The 25,894-nt window shown below is 46.9% G+C and overlaps 1 protein-coding gene across 1 annotated transcript in view; it reads left to right on the top strand.

The window, feature by feature from the left end:
* Positions 1-25,894, top strand: part of UBR4 (ubiquitin protein ligase E3 component n-recognin 4) — a gene marked incomplete at its 5' end in the record, with an annotated part of 128,561 nt that overhangs the window by 77,464 nt on the left and 25,203 nt on the right. Inside the window, 25 exons of the mRNA XM_079726660.1 lie at positions 1,319-1,468; positions 2,717-2,944; positions 3,700-3,778; positions 4,272-4,517; positions 5,642-5,810; positions 6,335-6,479; positions 7,063-7,148; positions 7,860-7,947; positions 8,209-8,402; positions 10,218-10,457; positions 10,868-11,006; positions 11,736-11,861; positions 11,976-12,104; positions 12,895-13,238; positions 14,940-15,030; positions 15,371-15,455; positions 15,635-15,762; positions 18,918-19,047; positions 19,171-19,328; positions 20,071-20,180; positions 20,903-21,044; positions 21,730-21,811; positions 22,146-22,319; positions 24,351-24,472; positions 25,441-25,638. Coding sequence (XP_079582786.1) covers positions 1,319-1,468; positions 2,717-2,944; positions 3,700-3,778; positions 4,272-4,517; positions 5,642-5,810; positions 6,335-6,479; positions 7,063-7,148; positions 7,860-7,947; positions 8,209-8,402; positions 10,218-10,457; positions 10,868-11,006; positions 11,736-11,861; positions 11,976-12,104; positions 12,895-13,238; positions 14,940-15,030; positions 15,371-15,455; positions 15,635-15,762; positions 18,918-19,047; positions 19,171-19,328; positions 20,071-20,180; positions 20,903-21,044; positions 21,730-21,811; positions 22,146-22,319; positions 24,351-24,472; positions 25,441-25,638 — 3,783 coding nt within the window. The remainder of the gene's footprint in view (positions 1-1,318; positions 1,469-2,716; positions 2,945-3,699; positions 3,779-4,271; positions 4,518-5,641; positions 5,811-6,334; positions 6,480-7,062; positions 7,149-7,859; positions 7,948-8,208; positions 8,403-10,217; positions 10,458-10,867; positions 11,007-11,735; positions 11,862-11,975; positions 12,105-12,894; positions 13,239-14,939; positions 15,031-15,370; positions 15,456-15,634; positions 15,763-18,917; positions 19,048-19,170; positions 19,329-20,070; positions 20,181-20,902; positions 21,045-21,729; positions 21,812-22,145; positions 22,320-24,350; positions 24,473-25,440; positions 25,639-25,894) is intronic.

Genomic DNA, 25,894 nt, shown 5'->3' with positions numbered 1-25,894 from the left:
GCCATGAAGCTTGGAGAAGTTCTATCTAACCTTAGTAAGCCTCAGTTGGCACACCTGGAAAATGAGCATACACATAGTATCTGCTTTATAGAGTTGTTGTGAGCATTGGATGAGGTGATGTTTGTAAAGCGCAGTGCCTAGCACATACCAGTGCTCAATAAATGTTAATTATTATTACCATTTCTGTTGCATTTGAGTCCATGTAGTGGAGCAGATGGCCTGGGGTAGCTGTGCCTCTTGTTGCATCCTCAGGACAGCTTCGAATAGTATGGGAGTCTAACAGGGCAAAAATTTTGAATATGATCATATCCTTCTCTTTGTATAACCTTCTAGTGGTTTTCCATAACTTTTCAGCCAAAAAGTTCTTTGCCAATCCAGCTATCTACTTAACTCTCTACTTGATCAACTGTAACACCCCTGCATGCAGCCCTGCTAATCATTGCGTCTCTCCCAATGTACATGCTGTCCCTTCAGAAATTTTTTCCTCTCCTTCTGCATCCCTTCCTTCCCCTGTCTAGTTAATTCCTAGCCCTTCTTCAAGACCCAGCTCAAGTATTGGATCCTTCCCCAGAACACACTTTCCTGCTGTCTGAGCGAGATGGCCTTTCCCTGGGTCCCAGAGCACCCTGTGCACACATGTAGCGTCTTCCCCTCCAGACTATCAGCAAAGACCATATTTTATTTCTCTTCACATGCCCAGTGCTTGACATAGGTCTGATAAACAACTGGTGATTGAATATGTGGGACACGTGCCCCCAAACTCTCGCAGACTCTTCCTGGGGACCACACAGGTTGTAGGATAGCTGTTGTTTCCATTGTCCTCAATCTCTCGGTACCCCTGCCTCTGTGTGTGGGCCCAGGATCTCGACTGAGTTTAGTGATCTTTGACACCCCTTGGTTACACGAATGTTTCTTGTTGTCATGGAAAGCTTCGGTTCTAGGGAATGGAATACATCTCATAGAAAGTCAGAAATCCTTCTCCATTACTGTTTTTTCAATTTTTTCCTATTCTAATTTTTGTGTAAGCAGAGTAAAATCAATCCAGTGTCAGTAATCAGAGTGAAATGTTAGAACATTTAAGAGCAGTGAGATCTGCCTCCACAATAAGCTTTGAATGTAATGAAATTGCCCCCGGGAGCCTGGGGTCTTCCTGGGTTTGCAAACTAAGCTATCAGTCGGTGAAGGCTCCAGCTTTGAAAGGTGCCATTTACCATCTCCAGCGTGAGGTACTCCTAGTGAGCAATAGACCAGCCTTTTTCCTAACTGTGGTCGGGGAAATTGTCAATCACAGGTTCTTATACAAACGTTCTTGTCCCAGGGCCATGCTGCTGATGTGTTTGAGGCCTATACTCAGCTTCTCACAGAGATGGTACTGAGGCTGCCATACCAAATCAAAAAGATCGCTGACACCAATTCTCGAATCCCGCCTCCTGTCTTTGATCATTCATGGTTTTACTTTCTCTCAGAGGTAAGTGAAGGTCCCAGTTGAGGAGAGGACACACCGGCTGTGACTGCCTTTGTGGCTCCCTTGCATCCTAACCCCCATGTGGTATTTCCCCCAGCAGAGTCCCTCCCACCATTTAGGTCTTGCCCCTCCAGAGTGTACTATGTGGTGAAACTGTGGAAGATGTGTATCGGAGCAAGCCACCCACTTTAGTTTTTGATTCTCTACACTTACCTTCCCCCACATGTGGTGATAATGGACAAGTTTAATAGTTTGGACTCTGCCTGGAAAACAGAAAGTATACTAGTTAAATGAACTGAGAGATTTTAGTATAGAGAATTGGTTAAACAGCCACTGAAGAACCGAAAAGATAAAAAGGGAACGTTGCGGTAACACAGGGGCAGTAACCGCAAGCAGCAGCTGCCAGCAGCCCCCTGAATGCAGAGGAGAGGCCCCGTGGATCTGAGGAGCGGCTGCTGCTGCTCGCACCTCAGGAGCTCTGAAGGGATGTGATGTGGTGGATTCTGGAAGTTCTAAAAGAAGCCAGTGAACAGGACCGCCCGGACCTGGTTTGTCCTTGACTATTGAAGAGATGCTGGAGGCCGCTAGGGTGAAGGGCTGCTCCTAGGATGGCAGGCAGGTGGGAAGGAGCAAGTCCCTTCTCTCCCTCCTGCCTTTTGGTGTCCCTCCAGTGCTCCCCACTGGCAGAACCTAAGAGGGGACCAGCCGGCAAGAAACAGCGCAGTTAGCTTTAGTTCTGGACTGGACGTCACAGAGCAGGGTGTGGTGGGGTGGCTTTGGAGCCGAGAGGAAATAGCTGAATAACCTGCACAGCAAACATGAGATTAACTCTGGGAAGAATAATGTTAGCAAACCCCAAACAGCCATTTCAAGTCATGTAGACGTAACAACGCAGCTTCTTCCCCACCTCTTTTACCTGAAAGAGAGATTCTGAATGTTTTTTTTCTTCACGCGTTCATTCTGGGTGGGCTGGAGTGCAGACCAGCCTCCTATAGATTCCTAAGTACTCCACACGAGCGGTAGCAGGAATGTTGCTCCTTTTCCCTTTTTGACGTTTTTCTTTCTATGCCTTTCTTTCTCCTGGTCCTTGTAAGGAATGCTAAAGTTCACCAGGGGCTAGCTTGACTGCAAGGGAGTAGCTTGGTTTGTGTTACCAGTTTTTAGTAACAGCTCATGTAAACCCAAGGCGCCGTGGCTGGTATAGATACAGTTCCAGAGTCATTGACTCTCTGTGTCGTTTCTCCCCTCAAGTACCTGATGATCCAGCAAACTCCATTTGTGCGCCGGCAAGTCCGCAAACTTCTGCTCTTCATCTGTGGGTCAAAGGAGAAATACCGCCAGCTCCGGGATTTGCACACCCTCGACTCCCATGTGCGCGGGATCAAGAAGCTGCTGGAGGAGCAGGGGATCTTCCTCCGGGCGAGTGTGGTTACAGCCAGCTCTGGCTCCGCCCTGCAGTATGACACGCTCATCAGCCTGGTACGGCCGGTGTTGGGGTGGTGTGGTAGGGCAGGGGAGGCTGTGGACGAGGTTCAGCCAAGTAGGTAATAGGATGGAGCAGCACGTACAGGGCTTTTCAGTATTTTGAGAACATCATGGCCGGGGTTGCGATCAGGGTAAATCCATGATACCCAACTGGGTGCTATACCACATGCAGTTGGCTTCAGGGTCTGCGATTTCCCCTCCCTGGTCCCACCCCCACCTGGCAGTGGTTCCTCTGTTGTGAGGAGGGGTGGCTTGGGCTTTTTACCAGTGTCATTTGCTCATGTCGTGGACAGGATCAACCCGGGATTTGTGCACCTCTCATTTTTGTCCCTGAATACTAAAGAACTGATGTATTATCGCCTGAGATCAGTTGTTTGACTTTGGGGAGTAAATTGAATATATTGCATAGGAACATCTAGAAAGAACATCTTCAGTGTTAAAGACTCCTAATCCAGTGTTCTTACTATTATGCTTTTAGCAAGAAAAAAGTAAACTGGATTGTAGTGTCTTAGGTCATGACCTACCTTCCTGCTGCATTATTGAGTGGTCTGAAGAATCCCTGAAAACAAAAGGGCTTTGTGTGGTGGGACGTTGAATGTAGGAGGCTCAGTGTTTGGGCCTTGGTCCCAAGTTCACCGGGGCACCGACCAACCTTGCACAGAGGGCCAGGGTTTGTAGTCCAAAGCTGAGGTGATGACCCCTCAAGACAGCAGGTGTGGGTCGTTTCTGGTGATTGGTTTCCATTTCAGATGGAGCACCTGAAAGCCTGTGCAGAGATTGCTGCCCAGCGAACCATCAACTGGCAGAAATTCTGCATCAAAGATGACTGTAAGCAGTGCTTCTCCTTTTGGTTGCTGTTATTCATTCATTCCTTCAAGAACTGTTCATCAAAGCCCACTATATGCCAAGCGTTAAACTGGGTTCTAGAGATATAGCCATGAGCAAGATAGACAGAACTCTGCGCAGCAAAGAAGACAAGTAAAAACTTACAGGATTGCTAAGCGTCCATAGACAAAATGTGGGGTGCAGTGGGAGCACAAGGTAGGAGTATCTGACTTCCATATTGTTGTGGTCAACTAAGGAGGAGAATCATCTTCTTCAAAGGAGTGGGGGCTGGGAGCCAGCTTCTGTGTAGTTGTTGCAGTACTTGTCAGATATTTCCAAAGAGGGTGTAAATTCTTCTGGGAACTTCCAGCAGAGAACCTGGACAAAGGAGGTGGTGGGGGTAGGGCAGCCCTGGCGTCTGGAGCAGGTGCTCCCATTCTTGTGTGTGAGTCTCGCAGTTGTGTCAGAGCTGAGCCCCTGTCTCCTCTGCCTGCAGCTGTCCTGTACTTCCTCCTCCAAGTCAGCTTCCTGGTGGATGAGGGGGTGTCTCCGGTGCTGCTGCAGCTGCTCTCCTGTGCTCTGTGTGGCAGCAAAGTCCTCGCTGCACTGGCGGCCTCGGCAGGGCCCTCCAGTGCTTCCTCCTCCTCAGCCCCTGTGGCCACTGGTTCTGGACAAGCCACAACACAGTCAAAGTCGTCCACAAAGAAGAGTAAGAAAGAAGAAAAGGAAAAGGAGAAAGAGGGTAAGGGTCACCTTCTTGTCTCAGTGGCCAGGGTGATGTGTTCTAATCTCTCTGAGAGCGCATCGTTCATTCTCTTCTTCTTCTTCTTTTTTTTTTATTAATTTTTATTGGCGTATAGTTGCTTTACAATGTTGTGTTAGTTTCTTGCTGTACTGCAAAGTGAATCAGTCATACGTATACATATATCCCCTCTTTTTTTAGATTTCCTTCCCATTTAGTTCACGACAGAGCATTGAGTAGAGTCACCTGTGCTATACAGTAGGTTCTCATTAGTTATCTGTTTTACACATAGTAGTATACACATGTCAGTCCCAATCTCCCAGTTCATCGCATTCCCCCCTTCCCCCCTTGGTAACCATAAGTTTGTCATTCTCTTCTTCTGAAAGGTTTTTCATCCTGATTTACAGGGACCTAAAACCCAAATGCCCTCTAGTGTCTACTCTTGGTCTCATTTTCAGTTATGTTGAAGGTGACACCTTAAAGAGTGTGACTTCCATACCTAGTGTCTGTAACGGGAAAGGTCAAAGTGCACCAAACATTTTTACTAGGCCCAAGTTTCTTTTTCTGTGAAATAATAACACTTGCTTCGTGGAGAGATTGTCAGTGTTAAATGAAACTGTGCTTATAAATGTGCCTTGTAAACTGGTAAATGCTCTACAAATGGACACTGCAGTGAGCTTTAGCTGATTCCTTGCCATCAGAAAGGCAAAAGCTTTTTTCTGCGTTCCTGATTTTCATGGCCCTTGGAGGCCTGAGACAGGTGATTGGTGGAGAGCAGTGGAGGTTCACATTCCCCAATGGATTATTCAGATCCCTCTGTGCCGGTCTGTGGTAATGTTGACTGTTGTAGGTAGCAAACTTTTGAAAGGAAATTCCTTCTCCAGTGTGACTATCTTTGTCAGTGCCAGGCTTGTAGAGGTACTTTTTTTGGTAGGATTATTATATCTGGGGCTGACTTTTTGTCCCCCAGTAACCAACTGAAAGTTGTTTTCAAATCATAACCATTTTGGTGAAACTTTAAAACATGGACAGAATTCCCTCTCTTTCCACCTGAGCACTGGCTGTAGGACCCTAGACCACTTCTTCCTACTTTTCAGCCCTTCAGTCCTGCTTTGATCTTGCAGGTGAGAGCTCAGGAAGCCAGGAGGACCAGCTGTGCACAGCTCTGGTGAACCAGCTGAACAAATTTGCAGATAAGGAGACCTTGGTCCAGTTTCTGCGTTGCTTCCTGTTAGAGTCTAATTCTTCCTCGGTGCGCTGGCAGGCCCACTGCCTGACACTGCATATCTACAGGTAGGGTCCGGGGCTTAGTTTTAGCAGACTGTGTGGGTCTGGGACCAGAGTGGGTGGTGTATCAACAGTTCTGTCTTGGCTCTATGTTACATACTCAAGGTCGTCCGTACTATAAGTATTTACACCAATCTGAATCCTCTTGACTATTGCAGATTTCTTCATTGAGTTATCTGCTTTTTGGCTATTAAACTGATGTCAGAAGCAAGAGATGATCTGTTTTCCACTAAGAAGGCTATGTTTAGAAGTTTGTAAAATGACCAGGCTTGACTCTTTAGGGTAACAAAGCTCAGTTTCTGCCATTGAGAGAGGTCAGATGATGGGAATAAATCACCTCCTGAAGACAGGAAAGGATCATACTACATCTGTTAAGGTTGATTGTCAAAAGAACAGTAGAGCCATTCAAACTTAACCCATAGTTGTGGGGAAATAGATACATCTCCAAAACGGTACCTGGGCCTTGTTGATAAATAAAGGAACCTCAGGGTCTTCTGCTGCTTATAATATGAACTGTCATTTATCTACAGAAACTCTAGCAAATCTCAACAGGAGCTCCTGCTAGATCTGATGTGGTCTATATGGCCAGAACTCCCAGCCTATGGTCGTAAGGCTGCCCAGTTTGTGGACCTACTAGGATATTTCTCCTTGAAAACCCCACAAACAGAGAAGAAGGTAACAGACGATTGACGGTCAGAGAGGCTAACTTGCTACATTTTAACCTTTTTTATCTTGAGTTAAGGACGTTATGATTAACCCACATGGGAGTACATATATGAAATCTCTTTTAAATATATATTAAGCAGTCCCAGTATGTATGCCACCTAGAAAATACACACTAGCAAATAAGTATAGTCTGAATTTGGCTTAGCCAATAGAAGTAGATAAAGTGGGGAAGAAAATGCAACTCATTAAAGTTGCTTGGGAAAGAAAGTGCTCCTCTGGGTTTCCTGGCAGTCCTGATCACATATCCAACGTGTTTTTGCCATTAGATAACCATTTCATGGCTTCTCCATAATAGTAAAATTTCTCTTCCTCCACAGGGTATAGAAAGAGGGGCTGTCACTAAGATCGTGGAAACTACTAAAGAAGATAGAATCCTTTAAATGACTAGGAGTTAGGCTCAGCTTTGTTTGATTCTGAATGAGGGCTGCTACTTCTAGGGCAGTATCAGCTAGAAAGCAGAGGAAAAAAGTCTTTGCCAGTAAGACTTTCCCTTGGGCTTTAATTCCGGTCCTATATTGACTTCTGTTTTCAGTTGAAAGAATATTCACAGAAGGCTGTGGAGATTCTTCGTACTCAAAACCACATTCTTACCAACCATCCCAACTCCAACATTTACAAGTGAGTTTTGTTCTGCTTTCTTCCTATGTGAAGCTCGGTCAACAGTCCAGTTGCTATTTCCACACTGATTGGCTCTTCTTTATGAATCAATACGCTCCTGTCTAGTTGGTCTTTGAATCCCTCCCTTGTAGTTGGGGCCTTGTGCATAGAAGGTGCTCAAAATGTAACTGCTGAATTAGGGTTTGGTAAGCAATGATTTAAGAAGGTCTCTAGTTTTCAAGGGTCTAAGTGTAAATCACATAAGGCAAGATTACAGAAATGGTTGCATTAAAAAAAAAAACTTTGGAAGAGAGTGTTGGTTAAAGTGTCAGTTTATTATTTCCCTGGTTTATTAGTGACTGTTCTTTTTTTTCCTCCAAACTTTATTGAGGTATAATTTACATACAACAAAATTTATACATTACAAGTGTACAATTCAGTGATTTTTAGTAAATTTAATTGTGACTCTTCTTTGAGTCAAATTTTAATGTAACATTTAGGATTCCTGTGACCTCAGAACAGCTCAGAAATAGGAAACGTCTAAGGTCACTCAGTTGAAATTCCCTTCCTGTGACTTAACTCTGTTGGGATTTCTCACATTTCCTTGTGTTCTCACTAGAGTGGAGCTTGCCTTGGGGAATATTGAGCCATGGTTTTCTCATGGCTTCTTTGTGAAGCTCCATGCTTTCTAAAATGAAAATCTCCTTATGCTAAGACTGCTTTCTTCCTTAGCACCTTGTCTGGCCTAGTGGAGTTTGATGGTTATTACCTGGAGAGTGATCCCTGCCTGGTGTGTAATAATCCAGAAGTGCCATTTTGTGTAAGTGACATCTTTAACATGGACAGTGCCGAGGCTTACAGGGCCAGTGGGCTTCTTGTTTTTAGAGGTTGATTATTACTGCATAGGCATCCCTCTCCCAATGGTTGGTTGCAGTGGTATTAATCCTTACCTGCCCTGCTACCTTAAATAGAAACTTCATCCATGGATGAAGAGTGGGTTACACTGATGAGTTTTGAAGAGGACAGGGTGAGCCGTTAGCCTTGAACTAACACAGTGTTTTGTGTTTACTTTTGCATTTAGTATATCAAGCTGTCTTCCATTAAAGTGGACACGAGGTACACCACCACTCAGCAGGTTGTGAAGCTCATTGGCAGCCACACCATCAGCAAAGTGACGGTGAAAATTGGGGACCTGAAACGGACCAAGATGGTGCGGACTATCAACCTCTATTACAACAACCGAACTGTGCAGGCCATCGTGGAGCTGAAAAACAAGTACGGGCTTTTCAGACTTGGGGAGGGGCAGCAGGCTTACGAGGCTCAATATCAGTTGTTGCCTTTGATTGCTGGAATCAGGTAAAGCAGCACATTCCTAGAGGCCTAGTATGTCCTCTTGCCTACTTAGGTCATGGCTGAGGGACACAGGTGAAACACCAGTTCTTAAGGATGCTGACGAAAACTATTTTGAAATTATGTCCCATGGAACCCTCAGGGTCTAAGATCTTCAGCAGCCTGAAGGGAAGCTGAGTGAGGGCTTCTAGGCTTCTCATACCCATGTTAACTAGAGCGGTTCTATTTTTAGATAGATGATTCTATATGGGAAGTAGTTGTTTCTTGGATTAGGACACTGTTCTTGTTGACAGAGCAGGCAGTTTTTCTCAAGGAGGTTCTCTAGTTTGAAGTCCTTCCATTTCTGCATGGTGCATTCCCTCTACATATGCTGATGTTGGATCTTTCTAGATTATCTGCCCTAACATCTGAATCTCAAGGCATGTTGTATATGGGCCAAAGAAGACACTAGCATGGGTTATAGTGTCAACTTTTACAGAGACAGACCACTTGTTGTTGAAGACTCAGGCATTTTTTTGGGCAGAGAATATAAGTAGTTGCTACTTGAATGTTTAGACCTACAAGGAGTGCTGCTCTGTGCATAGAATGGAAGTATTGGTATTACTCTAAAGGTAGCCTAAAGCTAGCATGTACCACATGAACAAATGGCCACAGGAGCTCTGCTTAAAGGAAGTTTTCTCTTTGTCCTTTGAAAAGCATAGTTAACATTGATGATCTGCAAGTAGAAGCTGCTCATTGGGATGACCCAGTCCCCTCTGGAGAAGGTGGATTTGATTTTCTGTTGTGTAGACTCAGCGTAGCTGCTGGTAAAGACCTCAGACTCTGGAATGAGACTGTGGGTTCACATCCCCTGGAGAATTTACATAGCCTCAGTTTCCTTAACTGTAAAATGGAGAGAAGTCCACTTTCAGGGTGTTATTTTAAGAATTAAATGTGTTAGTATATGTGAAGTGCTGAGAACAGAGCCTGACCCGTAGTAAGTGCTCAGTAAATATTAGCTCTAATTGTATTAATATAATTACCTCTAAATTATCCCATGCCTTTACTCTTTCTGACTCTACTTGGCACTTGGTCCGGATCCTGGTATGTCCCCCTGCCTCTCTAAAGCAACCTGAGTTTTATCCTTCCAAGGTAGTTGTCTGGATAGGAACTCATGGCAGTCATCATCATGGTACCTCTTGGGATTACAGGCTTCAGTGTGGCATACTTTTGGAGTAATATCTTCCCTTGATGTGCATTCCCTTGTTTTTCTGGAGTATCAAAAATTATCATATATAATGTCTTAAAGCACCTGTTATGTTCTCCCCCCCCCCTTTTTTTTTTTTTTTTTAGCGGTTTGCAGGCCTCTCACTGTTGTGGCCTCTCCCGTTGCGGAGCGCAGGCTCCGGACGCACAGGCTCAGCGGCCATGGCTCACGGGCCTAGCCACTCCGCGGCATGTGGGATTCTCCCAGACCGGGGCACGAACCCGTGTCCCCTGCATCGGCAGGCGGACTCCCAACCACTGCGCCACCAGGGAAGCCCCCCCCCCTTTTTTTTAAGAGAGAAAGAATAGAGGAAACATTTTTTAAATTAAGTTGCTTTTATTTGCCAGATTTCCTTTCCTTAGAATAACAACTTAATTGCCTTAGAAGAATATGTAGGGACAGTCTTCTCTTCGTCTCATCGGACTGTCACTGCTGAGGGTCTTGTGAGAGGCTCTTAGGCCATCTGCCCCTCTGTCTGACACTGTCTCTCCTAGGCCGGCTCGCTGGCACAAAGCCAAGAAGGTTCAGCTGACCCCTGGGCAGACAGAGGTGAAGATCGACCTGCCTTTGCCAATAGTTGCTTCCAACCTGATGATTGAGTTTGCAGACTTCTATGAAAACTATCAGGCCTCCACGGAGACCCTGCAGTGCCCACGCTGTAGTGCCTCAGTCCCTGCCAACCCAGGGGTCTGCGGCAACTGTGGAGAGAATGTCTACCAGTGTCACAAGTGCAGGTAAGTGAGTGGTTGTCACCCAGGCCAGGCACATTCCTTGTATTTTTCTGTAAGAGTCTCATTGTGCTCAATTTCATTGTGTGGTGCCCTCATAATAACTAGAGGATTATGGGTATGTAGAGTGCGGAGTTCAAGGATGGAAAAGGAGAGGGAAGGGGAAGAGTGGGATGTGTGTGGGCGTGCGCGTGCATGTGAATTCACGAGACCATCCAGTGGTGGGTGGTGCTGGGGTCCCTAAGTTTGGTTCTGGGTCTCCCTTGTTACCTGGTTGCTTAAGTCATCCTCGCCTATTTGCTGCTGCCCCTCCGAGAGTCCCTGCAGTAGTTTGCAGTGTATAGATGTGGCACGGTCCATCTCCTCTCCCTACAAATCCTTTGCTGCCCCCTGACCCAATCACTGTGGTTTTTCAGATCCATCAACTATGATGAAAAGGACCCCTTCCTGTGCAATGCCTGTGGCTTCTGTAAATACGCTCGCTTCGACTTCATGCTCTATGCCAAGCCTTGCTGTGCAGTGGATCCCATTGAGAATGAAGAAGACCGGAAGAAGGTGAGGCCGCATCTGTCCGAGACTCAGGCAGGGCTTTGATCTGAGCTGTGGACTGAGCTCATGTGGGGAGTGTGCTTTTCCTTCTAGCTGAAGTCTTCTCAACTCAGCACTGTTTTCAGGGCTCGGCTTTTGAGTGGCAACAAATAAGACAGATATATTGGAACACATGGTTTGTGTAGGATTTTGGAGACATGTTGTTAATGAAACTAGAATATCTCAAGGGACAAATGACAAGATTTGGAAAGGCAGATAGAAGTTGGGTGACTTGCCCTGCATTTATTCCACAGGCTGCTTCAAATTGCAGCTGCTGGCCTTCCCTCATTGTTGGCTTGTCCAGGGGCTAGTTCTCTGCCAGCTGATGTGCTGGGACTGGATATGGGAGGACAGGGAAGAGGGGGGAACTGTCAGGATAGTCACTCGCAGCAGCAGCCTGGCAAAGCAAAAGAGCACCTAGCTTTGGAGTCAGAAGGTTGAAAGTTCCAGTTCCACCTGTGCTTTTTAATACTGTGTGACCTGGCATAAGTCACTGCTCTCAGCATTGTTTATTTATGCATATATCATATACATTGTGTATTATTAAAAATAACATACCTGCCCCACAGGATTATTGCGAAGAATAGAAATAATGTATGAAACACAGTACCTGACCTAGAGGTCCCTGACCGATCACTCAGGGAAAATCTTCATGCTGACAAGCCTTCACGCACACCCCTGTCTCTTCCTGTCTAGGCTGTTTCCAACATCAACACACTTCTGGACAAAGCTGATCGAGTGTATCACCAGCTGATGGGACATCGGCCACAGCTGGAGAACCTGCTCTGCAAAGTGAACGAGGCAGCTCCTGAAAAGCCACAGGTAGTCCAAAGCTGGAGGGACATTTGGAGAGGGTTCTGGATCAGAAGCAGAAGACTAGCCCCTGGGTGAGGCCATCTCATGGTGGAAGGCTGACAGCTTCCCTCTTGGTTGCAGGATGACTCAGGGACGGCTGGGGGCATCAGTTCCACCTCAGCCAGTGTGAACCGGTACATCCTGCAGCTGGCTCAGGAGTACTGTGGAGACTGCAAGAACTCTTTCGATGAACTCTCCAAAATCATCCAGGTAGAGAAACGGGAGCAGCTGGACCGTGTGCTTGGTCATGTGTTATCGATGTCGTTTTCAAAGCAGTTCTTTGGTCTCCCCCAGCAGCTCAGCTCTGGGGGTGCCCTTGCCCAGCCTCATAGCATCTCACCCACAGCGGTTTTGGGTGCTCGGTAGAGAGCTGAGTTCATTCCAGAAAACAGAATAACGGAGATATATTATAGAAGTGTTTTTCTTGACCATTCACAGCCCATCTTTTAGTAGAGGGGTTAACTGGTTTTAAAAAAATTGGGTGCCAAGGTTTTGTTCCCGTTTTTTCTGACAGACGTGTTTGCAGGCTTGAAGGGTAGGGCACACCAACTCCAGTCAACCAGGGTGGGCCATACAGTGGATGGCATGTTACAGACCCCACCCCCATGGGAGGGAAGGCTAGCCGCAGACGAGAGGAGCCAGGGTCCTTGTCCCTTAAGTTGCTGGTGTGCCATCTTTGCTACACATGCCTACATTCCTGACTTTGTTCTTTATGAGACAGTGTTACGTGGGAATTAAGGGTGTGGGCCTGCGATCAGAGGCTGAGTTCTAACTCTGCCACTTACTTTGGTCAAGCCAACCCCTCTAAGCTTGTTTCCTCCTCTATAAAATGGGGATAAAGTATCTAACTGCTAAGGTTATCAAGAGGGTTAAATTAGATAATGCATGTAAAGTGTTTTTTCAAACCAAAGCTGATTTCTAGTTAACTTCCTCTTTTTATTTTAATTGCTGATTTATTTCTCCTTTGTCTTTTTTTTTTCTTTTTTCTTTTTTTCCTTAGAAAGTTTTTGCTTCACGCAAAGAGTTGCTGGAATATGACCTGCAGCAGAGGGAAGCAGCCACCAAGTCATCTCGGACTTCCGTGCAGCCCACCTTCACTGCCAGCCAGTACCGCGCCTTGTCTGTCTTGGGCTGTGGCCACACATCCTCCACCAAGTGCTACGGCTGCGCCTCGGCCGTCACCGAGCACTGTATCACCCTGCTCCGGGCCCTGGCCACCAACCCCGCTTTGAGGCACATCCTCGTCTCCCAGGGCCTCATCCGGGAGCTCTTTGATTATAATCTTCGCAGAGGCTCTGCGGCCATGCGGGAGGAGGTCCGCCAGCTCATGTGCCTGCTGACCCGGTCAGAGCTTGCACCGTGGTGACGGGGGCCGCTCATGCCTGCTCGTGCTGGGGTGGAGGCGGCAGCGGTGCTGGGAGTACCAGAGGGTGCACGGAACCGTGCTTCTCCCTGCCAAACAGCTTCGCTAGCTTATAATAGAGAAAAAAATGGGAAGAGGTCCCGGGTATAGCTGAACAAACTTGGGGAGCATTTGAAGCCCAAGTTTCCGTGTAGATAGTATGTTTGGCTTGTACTTGGTTGGTACCAGTGTACTTGGTTGGTACCAGTGGGGTTTCCTGAGGAAGCAGTTTCTGAGTTTTGGTGAGGGAGGAGAAGGGTGCAGCGGGGCACTTGGACTCAAGACTCACAGAAGAAGACAGTTGGAGCAGTGGAGCCTAGGGATTAAGAGCTTGGATCTGGATCAAAAAGACCCAGTATCAGATATTTTGTACTATGTGCCTTGGACACATTTATTAACTTCTCTGAGCGTAAGGTTTCTTTATCTGAGAAATACTGATAGTGGCAAATATCTTAAAGGCTTGTGGTGAGGATAGACTAACATAACTCATGCAAGTAATAACTCATATTTGTGGAGTACTTAGTCTGTGCCCATGCAGTACCCACAGCTGGATTTGGATTATTTACTGAGTATGTTGCATAAGTTCTGGAACATGTTAGCTGGTTGGTAAGTATTACTTGCTGTATTATTTATTCACTCATCTAACAAATATTGATTGAGCATCTGCTGAATGCTAGGCACCGTTCTAAACTCTGAGGATACAGTGGTAGATGAAACAAAGTCCCCGCACTCATGTAGCTTACCTTCTAGAGGGGAGAAGGGCAGTAAACAGGTAATTACACAGTGCAGTGTCCGGAGATTAGATGTGAAGAGCGGTACAGCTGCGATGGCAGCCCTGGTTGCGGGTGGGGTTGCTGCGGAGGATAAAGTGGTCAAGGACGACCTCCGAGGGGTGATACTCGAGCAGAGCCCTGTGTGAGGTGAGGGGGCAAGTCATGCAGATACTGAAGGCGCGGGCTGCACACAGAGGAGATAGCAAGTGTCCGGAGGAGAGGCAGGGGTGTGCCCGGGGTGTGAGGGGCGGGGGCCACGAGGAGCCCTTGTGCATGGAGTGGAGGATACCAGTGGGGGAACAAAGGGGAGGGGATTTAGTGAGAGATCGCCAGGGCCCTGATCCTGTAGGGTCTTGTAGGCCATTATAAGGACTTGGATTTTATTCAAGACACGCTGGGAAGCAAGAAAGGGATGTGACACAATTCGTGGGGGGTTTTTTATTATTAAAATATACATTATTACAAAGGGACATAAATGGGAAATGCGGATGCCTTGTGGGAAATGAAGTGAGGGTAGTTGGCGAAGATGAGAAAAGAGCTGTGGCCAAGGCTGAGAGTGGACACCTAGATTGGGGAGGCTGACACACCAGGCAGTGTCTGGGGACCGTGCAGCCTGGGATGTGGGCTGGGGAGAAAATCCCCCATACGTCAGTGCTGCTCTATTCTCGGTCAGCGTCTCCTCCCAGGAAAGGCGGCTGGGGCATGCCCTTTTTATTACACAGCAGGGTTTTGTGGGGCTAGTGTGTCTTCTTGCCCCTGGGAAGGCTGGGTAGCCCTAGACATTGATTTCCTTTTCTCTGGGCTCCTTCAAGTGCAAAGGAGGGACACAGCCAATGGTGAATAACAGGACTCCTTTCTCTGCTTCCCTAGGGACAATCCAGAGGCCACCCAGCAAATGAACGACCTGATTATTGGCAAAGTCTCCACAGCCCTGAAGGGCCACTGGGCCAATCCTGATCTGGTGAGCAGGCTGGCCCTCCCCTCACTCTCTGCCTTCATTCCCTCGGCTTCCTCCCCGCCAGTCTCGTTTGCAGAGACGGGAGGGAGGGAGGGAGCGGCACATTTGCAGAGCTCATGTCCCACAAAGATTTTCCCAGGTCAGAGTCAACCTCAGAGAGAAGAGAAATGAGTGGTTGGCCCTGTGGAGGGTCTCCATTCTCTCCACTGTCTCTCTGATGGTCCACCTGTGACCAGACGTTCTAATGCTGAGTCCCCGGATCTGAGCATGGACGTGAGCCCTAGTCCTGGGATTGACCCTGCAGACCCTCCTCTACTCATGTCTCTTCCTGTTGGCCTTCTAGGCAAGTAGCCTTCAGTATGAAATGCTGTTGCTGACAGACTCTATCTCGAAGGAGGACAGCTGCTGGGAGCTCCGCTTACGCTGTGGTGAGTTTGTGGGGACGTCTGTTTAGCAGCTTGCTAGAGAAAGGAGAGGAGGCTTCAGGGCGCAGTCCTAGGCGCAGGGCGGGAGAGGGCAGGGGAAGCTGTGCTTGGGCAGCCTTGCCACGGCAGGCGTGATGTGTTCTGTGATCACGTGTGACTCTGCCTTTCTTTCCTCTGCCCAGCACTCAGCCTTTTCCTCATGGCCGTGAACATTAAGACTCCCGTGGTTGTTGAGAACATTACCCTCATGTGCCTGCGGATCTTGCAGAAGCTGATTAAACCACCTGCTCCCACCAGCAAGAAGAACAAGGTATGGGGCCAAGAGGGAGAGCGGGGCGCAGGCCCCGGCCAGCACCTGCCCTGCCTCTAAAGGCCTCTGCTCACGTGAACTCGCTCTCCCTGGGCGGCACCAATGCTTCCTTTGCGGCAGTTCAGCAGAGCTGGGTTGGGGTTTTTGAGAAGGAAGGTTTCTCAGAGGGAACTCAAGAGAAAAGCAAACACAGAAATACAAACGCGTAGAACAAAGTGGTTAGCGTGGAGGACTGCCTCTTTCTCCAGTCCCGTCAGATGACTCGCAGCTCCCAGAGGACACAGCGTTCTTTCCTACTCCTGTGCCTTTGTACATGCAGTTTTGCGCAGTGGTGGAAGTCCTGGGCTCTGAGGCAGACCTCTTAATTTCAAATCCCAGCTCTTCCGTTAACTAGCACTGTGACTTGGGCACGTTATTTAACTTAGGTTGCTTGGTTACCCCATCTGTAAAATGGGAATACAGTTTCCACCTGAAGTGTTGGGAAGAATAAATGACTTAATGCAGATCAAGTGCTCAGAGCAGTGTCTGGCCCTTGTTAATCCTTAATAAATGTTATTTGTGGCCGTATGGTGTCTCCTCTGCATGGAATGCCCGCCTTCATTTTGTTAGCTGCTCCTTCAGTTAACCAGTTCTCTGCTAGGCTGGCTATGAGCTCCTCGAATCCAGGGATTGTCTTAAGATGTTTTTATGTCCAGTGCATAGCGTGATATCTAGCATTATAATAGCCATTCAGCAAATCATTAAGTGAATGAATAAAGCCAAGTTTTTAATCCTAAATCCTAGCCACAGATGAACTTGCTTACACCAGTCGGGCCGTAATTCTTTCCCTCAGCTGTGCCTGAGGCCGTCAGTGCCTCCTATCCATCTTTGTAGTCCTTGGGCCATTCTCCTTCCTGCTCCATCCTGATGGAATCCCTTGGTGGGAAATGAAGTCTTCATTGTAGGATTCTGAGTGGTAAGCAGTAGGGAGGAAGCTGGGCAATGAACAGTTTACTCTGTTTCCCTTCCCTGGTCTGCCCGGACAGTCCTCAGAAAAGAGCCCCCTTCCTTCCCTTTGATGAAGGTTTACTTCGCCTCAGAGCTAAGTCTCAGCAAATAAAAATTGGTTCTTGATTAAAAAGAGGAACCTCATCCCCACGTAACTGTCATTTTTCCCACGGTGTGAGGTAAAAGATTTCCACGGGGTTCTTACTCTCTGAGCACTGAAGCCTCACATTTTGCTTAGTTTTAGCCTAGAGAGAGCAGCAGTTCTCAAAGTTTGGCTCATAGATCCCTGGGTGGTCCCAAGACTCCCAGGGAATCTGTGAGGTCAACATTGCTTTCATAATTACCCTAAGACGTGATTTGCCCTCTTCACTGTTTCGTGGCATTTGTGCTGATGGTGCCAAGTCAGTGATGGTGAGGCCACTGGAGGCTTAGCACGAAGAGGCTTTGGGCCCAGCTCCACTCAGAGCCGTGCTCTTCCCTGCCATGTACTTTCCTTCTAGAGTGTCCTTGATGAAGCATCGTCGGTTAATTTTAGTAAATCTTGACTCCTGAGTGCTAATCTTTTTTTTTTTTTTTTTACTGATTTTTAAGATTTTATTAATTTAATTTATTTATTTATGGCTGCGTTGGGTCTCCGTTGCTGTGTGCAGGCTTTCTCTAGTTGCGGCGAGCGGGGGCTACTCTTCGTTGCGGTGTGCGGGCTTCTCATTGCGGTGGCTTCTCTTGTTGCAGAGCACGGGCTCTAGTCACGTGGGCTTCGGTAGTTGTGGCTCGCGGGCTCTAGAGCACAGGCTCAGTAGTTGTGGCGCCCAGGCTTTGTTGCTCCGCGGCATGTGGGATCTTCCCGGACCAGGGCTCGAACCCGTGTTCCCTGCATTGGCCGGCGGATTCTTAACCACTACACCACCAGGGAAGCCCAGCTAATCTTTTTAATATTCAGCAAGACTATGTGCGAGGCCCAGAGACAGTGCCCTGGTGCACTGCAGCGCAGTGGTTGTCCTGGGGAAAAGCACTTGTGTGACTGCGTTGCAAGCTGAACCAGCTGCTTTTTTCATGGAACCCCGTTTGTGCTTGAAAGGAGGGCTGATGAGCAAATTGTGGTTGTTCAGAATCGGGTGTTTGGTAGACATTTTCTTAAAAAGTGAATAAAGTGAGCTTGTCACTTAAAGAGGAATTGACGTAACTCGGTGAACCAGTATTTTCCAAATGACCAGTACATGTTACCGAATCTTGTGAGAGTAAACGATGAATTTTAGTGGAATGGAATACGAAATATTTATTGATTGGTTTCAGATTCCACATTCTAGCCAGTCTTTAAGAACCTATAATTTGTTAAATTTTGGTTTAGTATCAAAGAAAAAATCCACAATTAATTGAAAAACCTATTAAAATATTCTTTTTTCCAACTAAATATCTGTGTGAGTACTTCAACTGAAACAACATATCACAACAGTTTGAACTCAGAAGCAGGTATAAGAATTCAGCTGTCTTATTAAGGCAGTCTTTAAACAGTTTCAAAAATATAAAGCAGTGCAACTCCTTTCTCTAGATTATTTTTGTTTTGGAAAATATAAAAAATGTTATTTAGGTTGCCAGGTAATGGATTTATTCTTACTTTTAAATGAATTAATAAGTATTTTAAGATTGCTGAACCTTAATTTTCAATAGGTACATATTGATGGAGAGAGCTACACACACAAGAACTCTTCGGAGTCAGTAATTTTTAAGAGTAATGGGGTCCTGAGGCTGAAAAGTTTGAGAACCCAGAGTCCTGGGGCTCTGCTGTGTAGGCTCCTTGGGATTAGTTATGGCTCTTTAAATTCTGGAGGCTGCTTAGTGACCCCTTGAAGATTCATGTTTGGGAAACTACAAATCAGCCTTGGGATAGGAATTAGTATATGTGGCTATAAGACTGTCTGCAGGAAGCCAGTTACACTTTATCCTGCATAGTCAAAATCAGTGACCCTAAGCTCAGCATGGAGTTGGTACTGCTAAATTGGATCAAAATGCTTTAAAGGAACACACAGGGGGCATAAAAGATATGAATATTGATCCTTCAACATTCTTGCCTTTGCATATGTCCCCTTGGGGTGCCAGTGCTATTGTATTGCAGCTGTGGCTCAGATGTGCCCTCAGGCTCTCTCACCTTGTCCCCCTTCCTCCTGCAGGATGTTCCCGTCGAGGCCCTTACCACAGTTAAGCCATACTGCAATGAGATCCATGCCCAGGCTCAGCTCTGGCTCAAGAGAGACCCCAAGGCATCCTATGAAGCCTGGAAGAAGTGTCTTCCTATCAGAGGTGTGTCTGTCTCTTCAAGACTTGAGAAATCGGTCATTCCTACCCCATCCCAACAGCCCCACAATCCCCCGCTTTCTGTCCCTGTCTTCTCCTTACCTCTCCCTGCATCCCTTTGCCTGCCAGGGATCGATGGCAACGGGAAGTCCCCCAGCAAATCAGAGCTCCGCCATCTCTATTTGACTGAGAAGTACGTGTGGCGGTGGAAGCAGTTCCTGAGTCGTCGGGGAAAGAGGACCTCCCCCTTGGATCTCAAGCTGGGCCACAACAACTGGCTGCGGCAAGTGAGTGAGCGTCCCCTGGGCCCCTCGTCCTGCTGCGCTGGCCTCAGATCCCGAGCAGGGTGTTTCTGCTCCGCCCCACTTGTCTGCTCTGCTTTCTCTTCTTTCTCTTTGTTATTCTTGCTTCCTTTCACATGGGTAGAGGTTCTCGGTGGCCGCCGCCAGCGTGGTGGACTGGCCGAAACAGAGCTCTTTCCGCCTTCTCATCAGGCTCGTGATCTCTGGTCTCCTCCCTAACCACTGAACAGACCCGAGCCTCAGTGCCTGTACTCCCCTTTCTTCTTCCGCCTTTCCTATCTTCTGCTGTCCTCTTCCTCTTTCCAGCTAATGTTCTTCAAGATTAAAGTACTTATATTTTAGAGAATTCATTTGTCCATTGGTTCATAACATAAATAACTGGTTTACATTAAATGTTAAGTGTTCACCATGTAGCTGTCCCCAAAATAGAATTATAGATGGCTTTGCTAAGGAGAATACCTGCTTGTCTTTTTTCGTACTTCAGTCATCTTGAGTACGTTCTCCAAAGTAGTTGATGGAGAAAATCTCCATGAAGAAGGTGGCTCTTAGGCAGCCTCTTTACCAGCCTGCAGCAGTCTGATCTTGTGTTAGCTGGTGATTTTTACCTTTAACCTTTCCTAGAGAGGTACTCAGAGGACTTCCTCTGGATGGGTGGCTGTTGACTGTGCCCTGCGGGGCCTGATGAGAGGCTGTTAGTTGAGCCAGGGCTTCTGTCCATACCCCGCAGGTGCTCTTTACTCCCGCGACGCAGGCTGCACGGCAGGCGGCCTGTACCATCGTAGAAGCTCTGGCCACCATTCCTAGCCGCAAGCAGCAGGTCCTCGACCTCCTCACCAGGTACCATTTGAGAGTGGGATGGGCAGGGTGGTTGGACTTCATCTCGAGCCCTTCCCGCTTTCCCAGGGGGAATCCATAGATCAGGGCGACTGGAGGCGCACCTGTGCTCTATAACTGTCTCATTCCTTGTGGAAGATCACAGAAACAAAAAAGTTCTAAAAAGCTGAATTGTAGTGGTAGTACAGTTGTAGTGGTAGTAGCAGTGGTGGTGGCGGTAATAGAGCAGCAGAATTTCAGCAGCTAGTATTTTTTGAGATCTTATGAGCTTATAAATGCTTGGCATGCACTGTCTCATTTAATCCTTAGCTGGGCTTAAAGTGGTTAATTAACTTGCCTACTGGAAGGCAGGATTTGAATCCAGGCAGTCCAATTCCAAAGCCCACATTATTGGCCACTAAACTCTGGTAAACTTACCTTGTGAGTGTCTCAATCACAACCATACTCGTGCTGCCCCAATAACCGCCATTCATCTTTTGGTGCTTTATCGTTCCAAACGTGTATAGTTTGTTGCACTGCATTACCTGTTGTGTGCTCTTGAGCTTTCCCCAAGGGTGGGGAGTTCCCGAGTGGGGAGTTTGGGGTTTTCTCGCCCCACCCCCTTCCTTCCACGGAAGAGGGAGTGAAGGACAGCAGAGGCATGAAAGATGGAAGAAGCAAAGAGGAGCTGTTAGGACTGTTGCAGCTGTTTGAGTTCTCTCTCAGTGCCTGTCTCTCCACGGCAGTTACCTGGACGAGTTGAGTGTAGCCGGCGAGTGTGCCGCCGAGTACCTGGCGCTCTACCAGAAGCTCATCACTTCAGCTCACTGGAAAGTCTACCTGGCAGCTCGAGGGGTCCTGCCCTACGTGGGCAACCTCATCACCAAGGTACCTCCGTCTCACCCAGCCCAGCAGAGCCTCTTTCCCTAGCTCTGCTTTCATTGTCCTCTTTCTCTGCGTGAACTTTGTGGTGTTCTTTTATGCCAAGAAGAAACATTTGTTGAAAATGCAGCCATACCTTGCCTTATTGCACTCTGCAGGTGACTGTGGGTTTTTGATAAATTGAAGGTTTGTGGCAACGCTGCATCAAGTAAGACTATCAGCGCCATTTTTCCAACAACATTATTTTTTAATTAAGGCATAGACATTGTTTTTTTAGACATATGCTATTGCACACTTACTAGATTACAGTCGAGTGTAGACATGAGTTTTATATTCATGGGAAAAAACAAATTTGTGTGACTCGCTTTATTGCAGTAGTCGCTTTATTGCAGTGGTCTGGAACTGAGCCTGCAGTATTTCCGAGATCTGCGTGTGATACTTCTGTGACTTCATTGTGTTCATCATGAGGATATGCAGTCTGTTGGGGTCACTTTGACTGTTCTCCATTTTTAAGCAGTCCCTTAACGTCATTGCAACTGTCCTTGGCTTCTTGGAAAGGAGTTCTGCAAAGGTTCAGCTTGAGAGAGCATTAGAATAAAAAGATGGCGCTGCCAGTTCCTGGACCAGTGGTGGGGTGGACCGGTGTCGTTGGCAGTGCTGTCACACTAACTGTGCTTATTGTCCTGTTTAGGAAATAGCCCGCTTATTGGCTCTGGAGGAGGCCACCCTGAGCACTGATCTGCAGCAGGGCTATGCCCTCAAAAGTCTCACAGGTAGAGAGAGCCTCCCAGCCCTTCCTTTAGGGTACCCTGGGTATAGTTTGGGGACTGACCCTTAGTTCCTTGGATGCTGTGGTTGACTCTCTTCTCTCTCATGTTGACCACACTGCACTTTTAAGGTCTGCGTTTTTCTCCTCAGGGATGGCTTTACGTCTTTGAGCATCTGTTGGCTATTGACTAGTTCACATCATTGAGCATGCTCCATGCCAAGCACAAAGATAGTGTTTCCCTGCTTTTGAGTTGCTCGTCATCTTTTGAGGATGAATTAAGCCTTCTTAGCTTAATTCTCATTCAGAACTCTTGTAGCAACTTTTTCCTGTCCCCACAGGCCTTCTTTCCTCCTTCGTGGAGGTGGAATCCATCAAAAGGCACTTTAAAAGTCGCTTGGTGGGTACTGTGCTGAATGGATACCTGTGCTTGAGGAAGCTGGTGGTGCAGAGGACCAAGCTGATTGACGAGACCCAGGACATGCTGCTGGAGATGCTGGAGGACATGACCACAGGTAGCACCACCCAGCAGCCTGCAGCCCGAGATTCCCATGTCCCTTCTGGCTCCACTTAGGTACACTGGTCTGATTTCCCCAACTTCCTCAGAGCCAGGGCAGGGGCAGCAAACGTCTCACATTCAAGGAAAGAAGGAGAGGAAATTTCTCTTGAGACTATTGGTTCTTGGGGTTGTAAAATTCCAGAGCTGGCCTCAGAGATTTGGGACTTATTTTATACTGGCTGCGCCATGTAGCTTGCGGGATCTTAGTTCCCCGACCAGGGATCAAACCCACGCCCCCCGCAGTGGAAGCGCAGAGTCCTAACCACTGGACCGCCAGGGAGTTCCCAGTTTGGACTTTTTATATTGAGCTCATAGTGCGGGAAGAGGTCAAAAGTTCTCATGTTGGTGTTTTTCACTGGTTCTGGAAGATTCTTGGCCATCATATCTTCAGTTGCCTCTGCTCTCTTCTTTCTCCTTGTCCTTGTGGAGCTCCACTCTCACTCTGTCATCCCTGTGTCTTCCTCTCTCTTTCACAGTGTCCATCTCATTGTATCTTTATGCTGATTTTGGATAATGTCTTCCATCCCATACCGTGTCATTCAGTTCATTAATTTTTTTCTTCACTCTGTTATCTTTTTAATCTACCCATTGAATTCTTGCAGTTCTGTGTAGATTTTATAGTCTCTAGTTTTTTTACTGACATTTCCTACTCTTTTTACAATATTTCAGCATAGCAAACTTATTTCTGTGTCTGATGATTCTAAAATTTGAAGTATTTATTGATCTAATTCTGTTGTTTGTTTTTCTGGCTCTTGCTTATGGTGCCTTAAATCTTTTCGCATTTTGTAATTTTTTTTTGACTGAGCTCGTGTTTTGAGGGTTTATCTGTGGAAATTCTTCAGGACCTGAGTCAAAGGTGGGTTTTTCCAGAGAAGATTTGTAACCGCTTCTGTGAGGCATCTCAGGGTACAGCCATCCCAGGGCCACCTTCAACAAAGTTCTGACCTTAGATTTTTCAGACCTCCTAGATAGTTTGAGCCACAAACCCCTGTGAAGAACAGCTTGTTATGAGTTCTTGGAGGAGATTTTTTTTCCCCCTCTACTCAGTGCCGCATTTTGCGGGAAGACAATGTCCTTTCATTGATTTGCTTGGGGGAAAATGGAGAGTTATTTTTAGTTGACCCTTATACCAAGGATGTAGCTCTTTTGGGGTACCAGATTTACATGTATGTATATAGCGGGGTGGTTCCTGCCAGATTCTCCACCTTGGCAGATTTGGGGCTTTGTATCCAGCTCTCAGATCCTGGCAGGTTATGGAAATGAAAGCTCATGGCAAAAATTCGCCTCAGTGCTTTGCTAACCTCCCTGGGTTCCCAATTTTTCTAATTTTGGGGCTGTAGCTTTCTTTGCTAGTGTGGCAGTTCACTGATAACCTTTTTATTCAGTATTTTAAATTGTTTTTAAGTGGAGGAGTAGAAAGTAGGTCAGGGGACATAGTCTGCTGTATTGCCAGACATGGAGGTCCTTCTGGGGCCATTTTCAGCTGTCTTGCTGAGCTGGTTTGTGACCTTGGCAACTGGACCCTTTTCAAGAGCGTAATTACAGCACTTGCATATATGACTTGAAGTTTATCTCTTTCATTTATAGAGAGCAATCTACTTAACCTTTTAGAATGAAACTGAAAACTATAACTTCCTTTTGATTTGACTGGAATGCAGTTAGGATCATTATTTGATATTTTTGGGTACCTATTTTGGGCAAGAGGATGCAAGGTTATAATTCCCAGAGGGAGCAAGACGTGTACACAACTAACTGTGATGCTCTGTGTTGACTTGGGTATTAAGGCTTTCGAATGGAATGTGGTCTGAGTATAAGAATCAGTCAGCTTCAGGTTTCCAGTTGAAATACTGATATTGCCACATAGGACATTTAAAGACTTGCTGGGCAGAAAGAATCTGTCAGTGACGGAACTTCATTTAAAGTCTCGTCTTAGTTTCCGTGTGTGAAGCTCTTTCCTAACTGACTTGGCCACACTGATTTCTGGTAGGTACAGAATCGGAAACCAAGGCTTTCATGGCTGTGTGCATTGAGACAGCCAAGCGCTACAATCTGGATGACTACCGGACTCCTGTCTTCATCTTTGAGAGGCTCTGCAGCATCATCTATCCTGTAAGCATAAGCAGTGGTGCTTCCCGTGGCTCTCGGGGTGTTAGCATGAGCCATTTCTCCATGAAGCCTCTTGGTGATTCATTATAGTCATGGGTAATCTTACCAGCGGTGGCCTGTTCAGGCAGTGTTTTAGGAAGCACTGCACGTAAAACAGAAGCAACCTCATAATATTCCCGTTCCACATGGTGGGAAATCTAAGGACCTTCCTTGGTCTCATTTCCTAGATTCAAAGTCAAAACCAATCTTTCTTTTTGGGCTAGGTCTAACCTCCCATTGCCCAAATCCTGGTATTAATCCAATATGCTGTGAAAGAAGCAACGCTGAGTTGGGCGTAAGGAAATTTTCACCCTCTTCCTTCTTTCCATGCCCACGTTTTGTGCACACTTGGATGCCGGTGTATCTGTTTCCGTAGCCCGAACTATATAGAAGCGTGGTATGATCCAAAGATTCCCTCCTGTTATTGAGGAAGAATGCAGAACACCAGCATTGTCAGTTAATGATGAGACATCAGTGGGGTTGGGTGTGCCTGAATATTGTATAATATAGAGAAGACCCTTTCCTTGACTGGAGGGTCACCAGGGACAAAGTCATCTGGCCCCAGGTTGGTTGACATCGCATGAGACGAGCAGGAGGAGAGCCCTCTCTCCCCTCATGTCAGTGATCCAGCTTTCATGGTCACTCCTCATCTGCTTATTTTGTTAGGCTTTCCCTTCTAATCTCCCCTTAAGTTTCAGAGAAGGTGCTTGATATTTAAGGCTATTTGAATTATATTTGGATTTTTTGAATCACCTCTGAGCTTCTTATCCTTTATGTCTTTAAATATGTAAGGGGCTGGATGAGTTTGGTGTGTTTTCCTCAGAGTGTCCATGAGCCAAGGTAGCATGGTCTAAATCAAAAAGGTCTCTGCCATCCCTCTGCACGTGTATTTATGCCATCCCTTCTGCTGCTTCCTTCTCTCTGTCCTTTAGGAGGAGAATGAAGTCACTGAATTCTTTGTGACCCTGGAGAAGGATCCCCAACAAGAAGACTTCTTACAGGGCAGGATGCCTGGGAACCCGTACAGCAGCAATGAGCCAGGCATTGGGCCACTCATGAGGGATATAAAGAACAAGATTTGCCAGGACTGTGACTTGGTGGCTCTCCTGGAGGATGATAGTGGAATGGAGGTAACAAGCATAGGACACCACTGTCATGGTTAGGGGTCCTTTCCCTCAGGAGCCAATTAACACTGGGCCTCTGTAAATGCGGGCTAAGGATCTCCACTTACCTACCCCACAGGGTAATTACCTGTAAAGGGCTCTGCCCACTGCCTGGCACGTGGTAAGCAAATGGTTGGTGACTGTTGCTTGTCATGGCACAGGCTTTTATTGTTCTTGTTGCTGTGGCAGAGGCTTCCCAGGGATTCCAAGTTAATTAAGCTCC

Source organism: Hyperoodon ampullatus (genome assembly GCF_949752795.1).
Source record: "Hyperoodon ampullatus genome assembly, chromosome: 2".
In the NCBI taxonomy this organism is placed as follows: Eukaryota; Metazoa; Chordata; class Mammalia; order Artiodactyla; family Ziphiidae; genus Hyperoodon; species Hyperoodon ampullatus.
The sequence above is the reverse complement of the archived record's forward strand: the minus strand, read 5'-3'. Positions and strand labels throughout refer to the sequence as shown.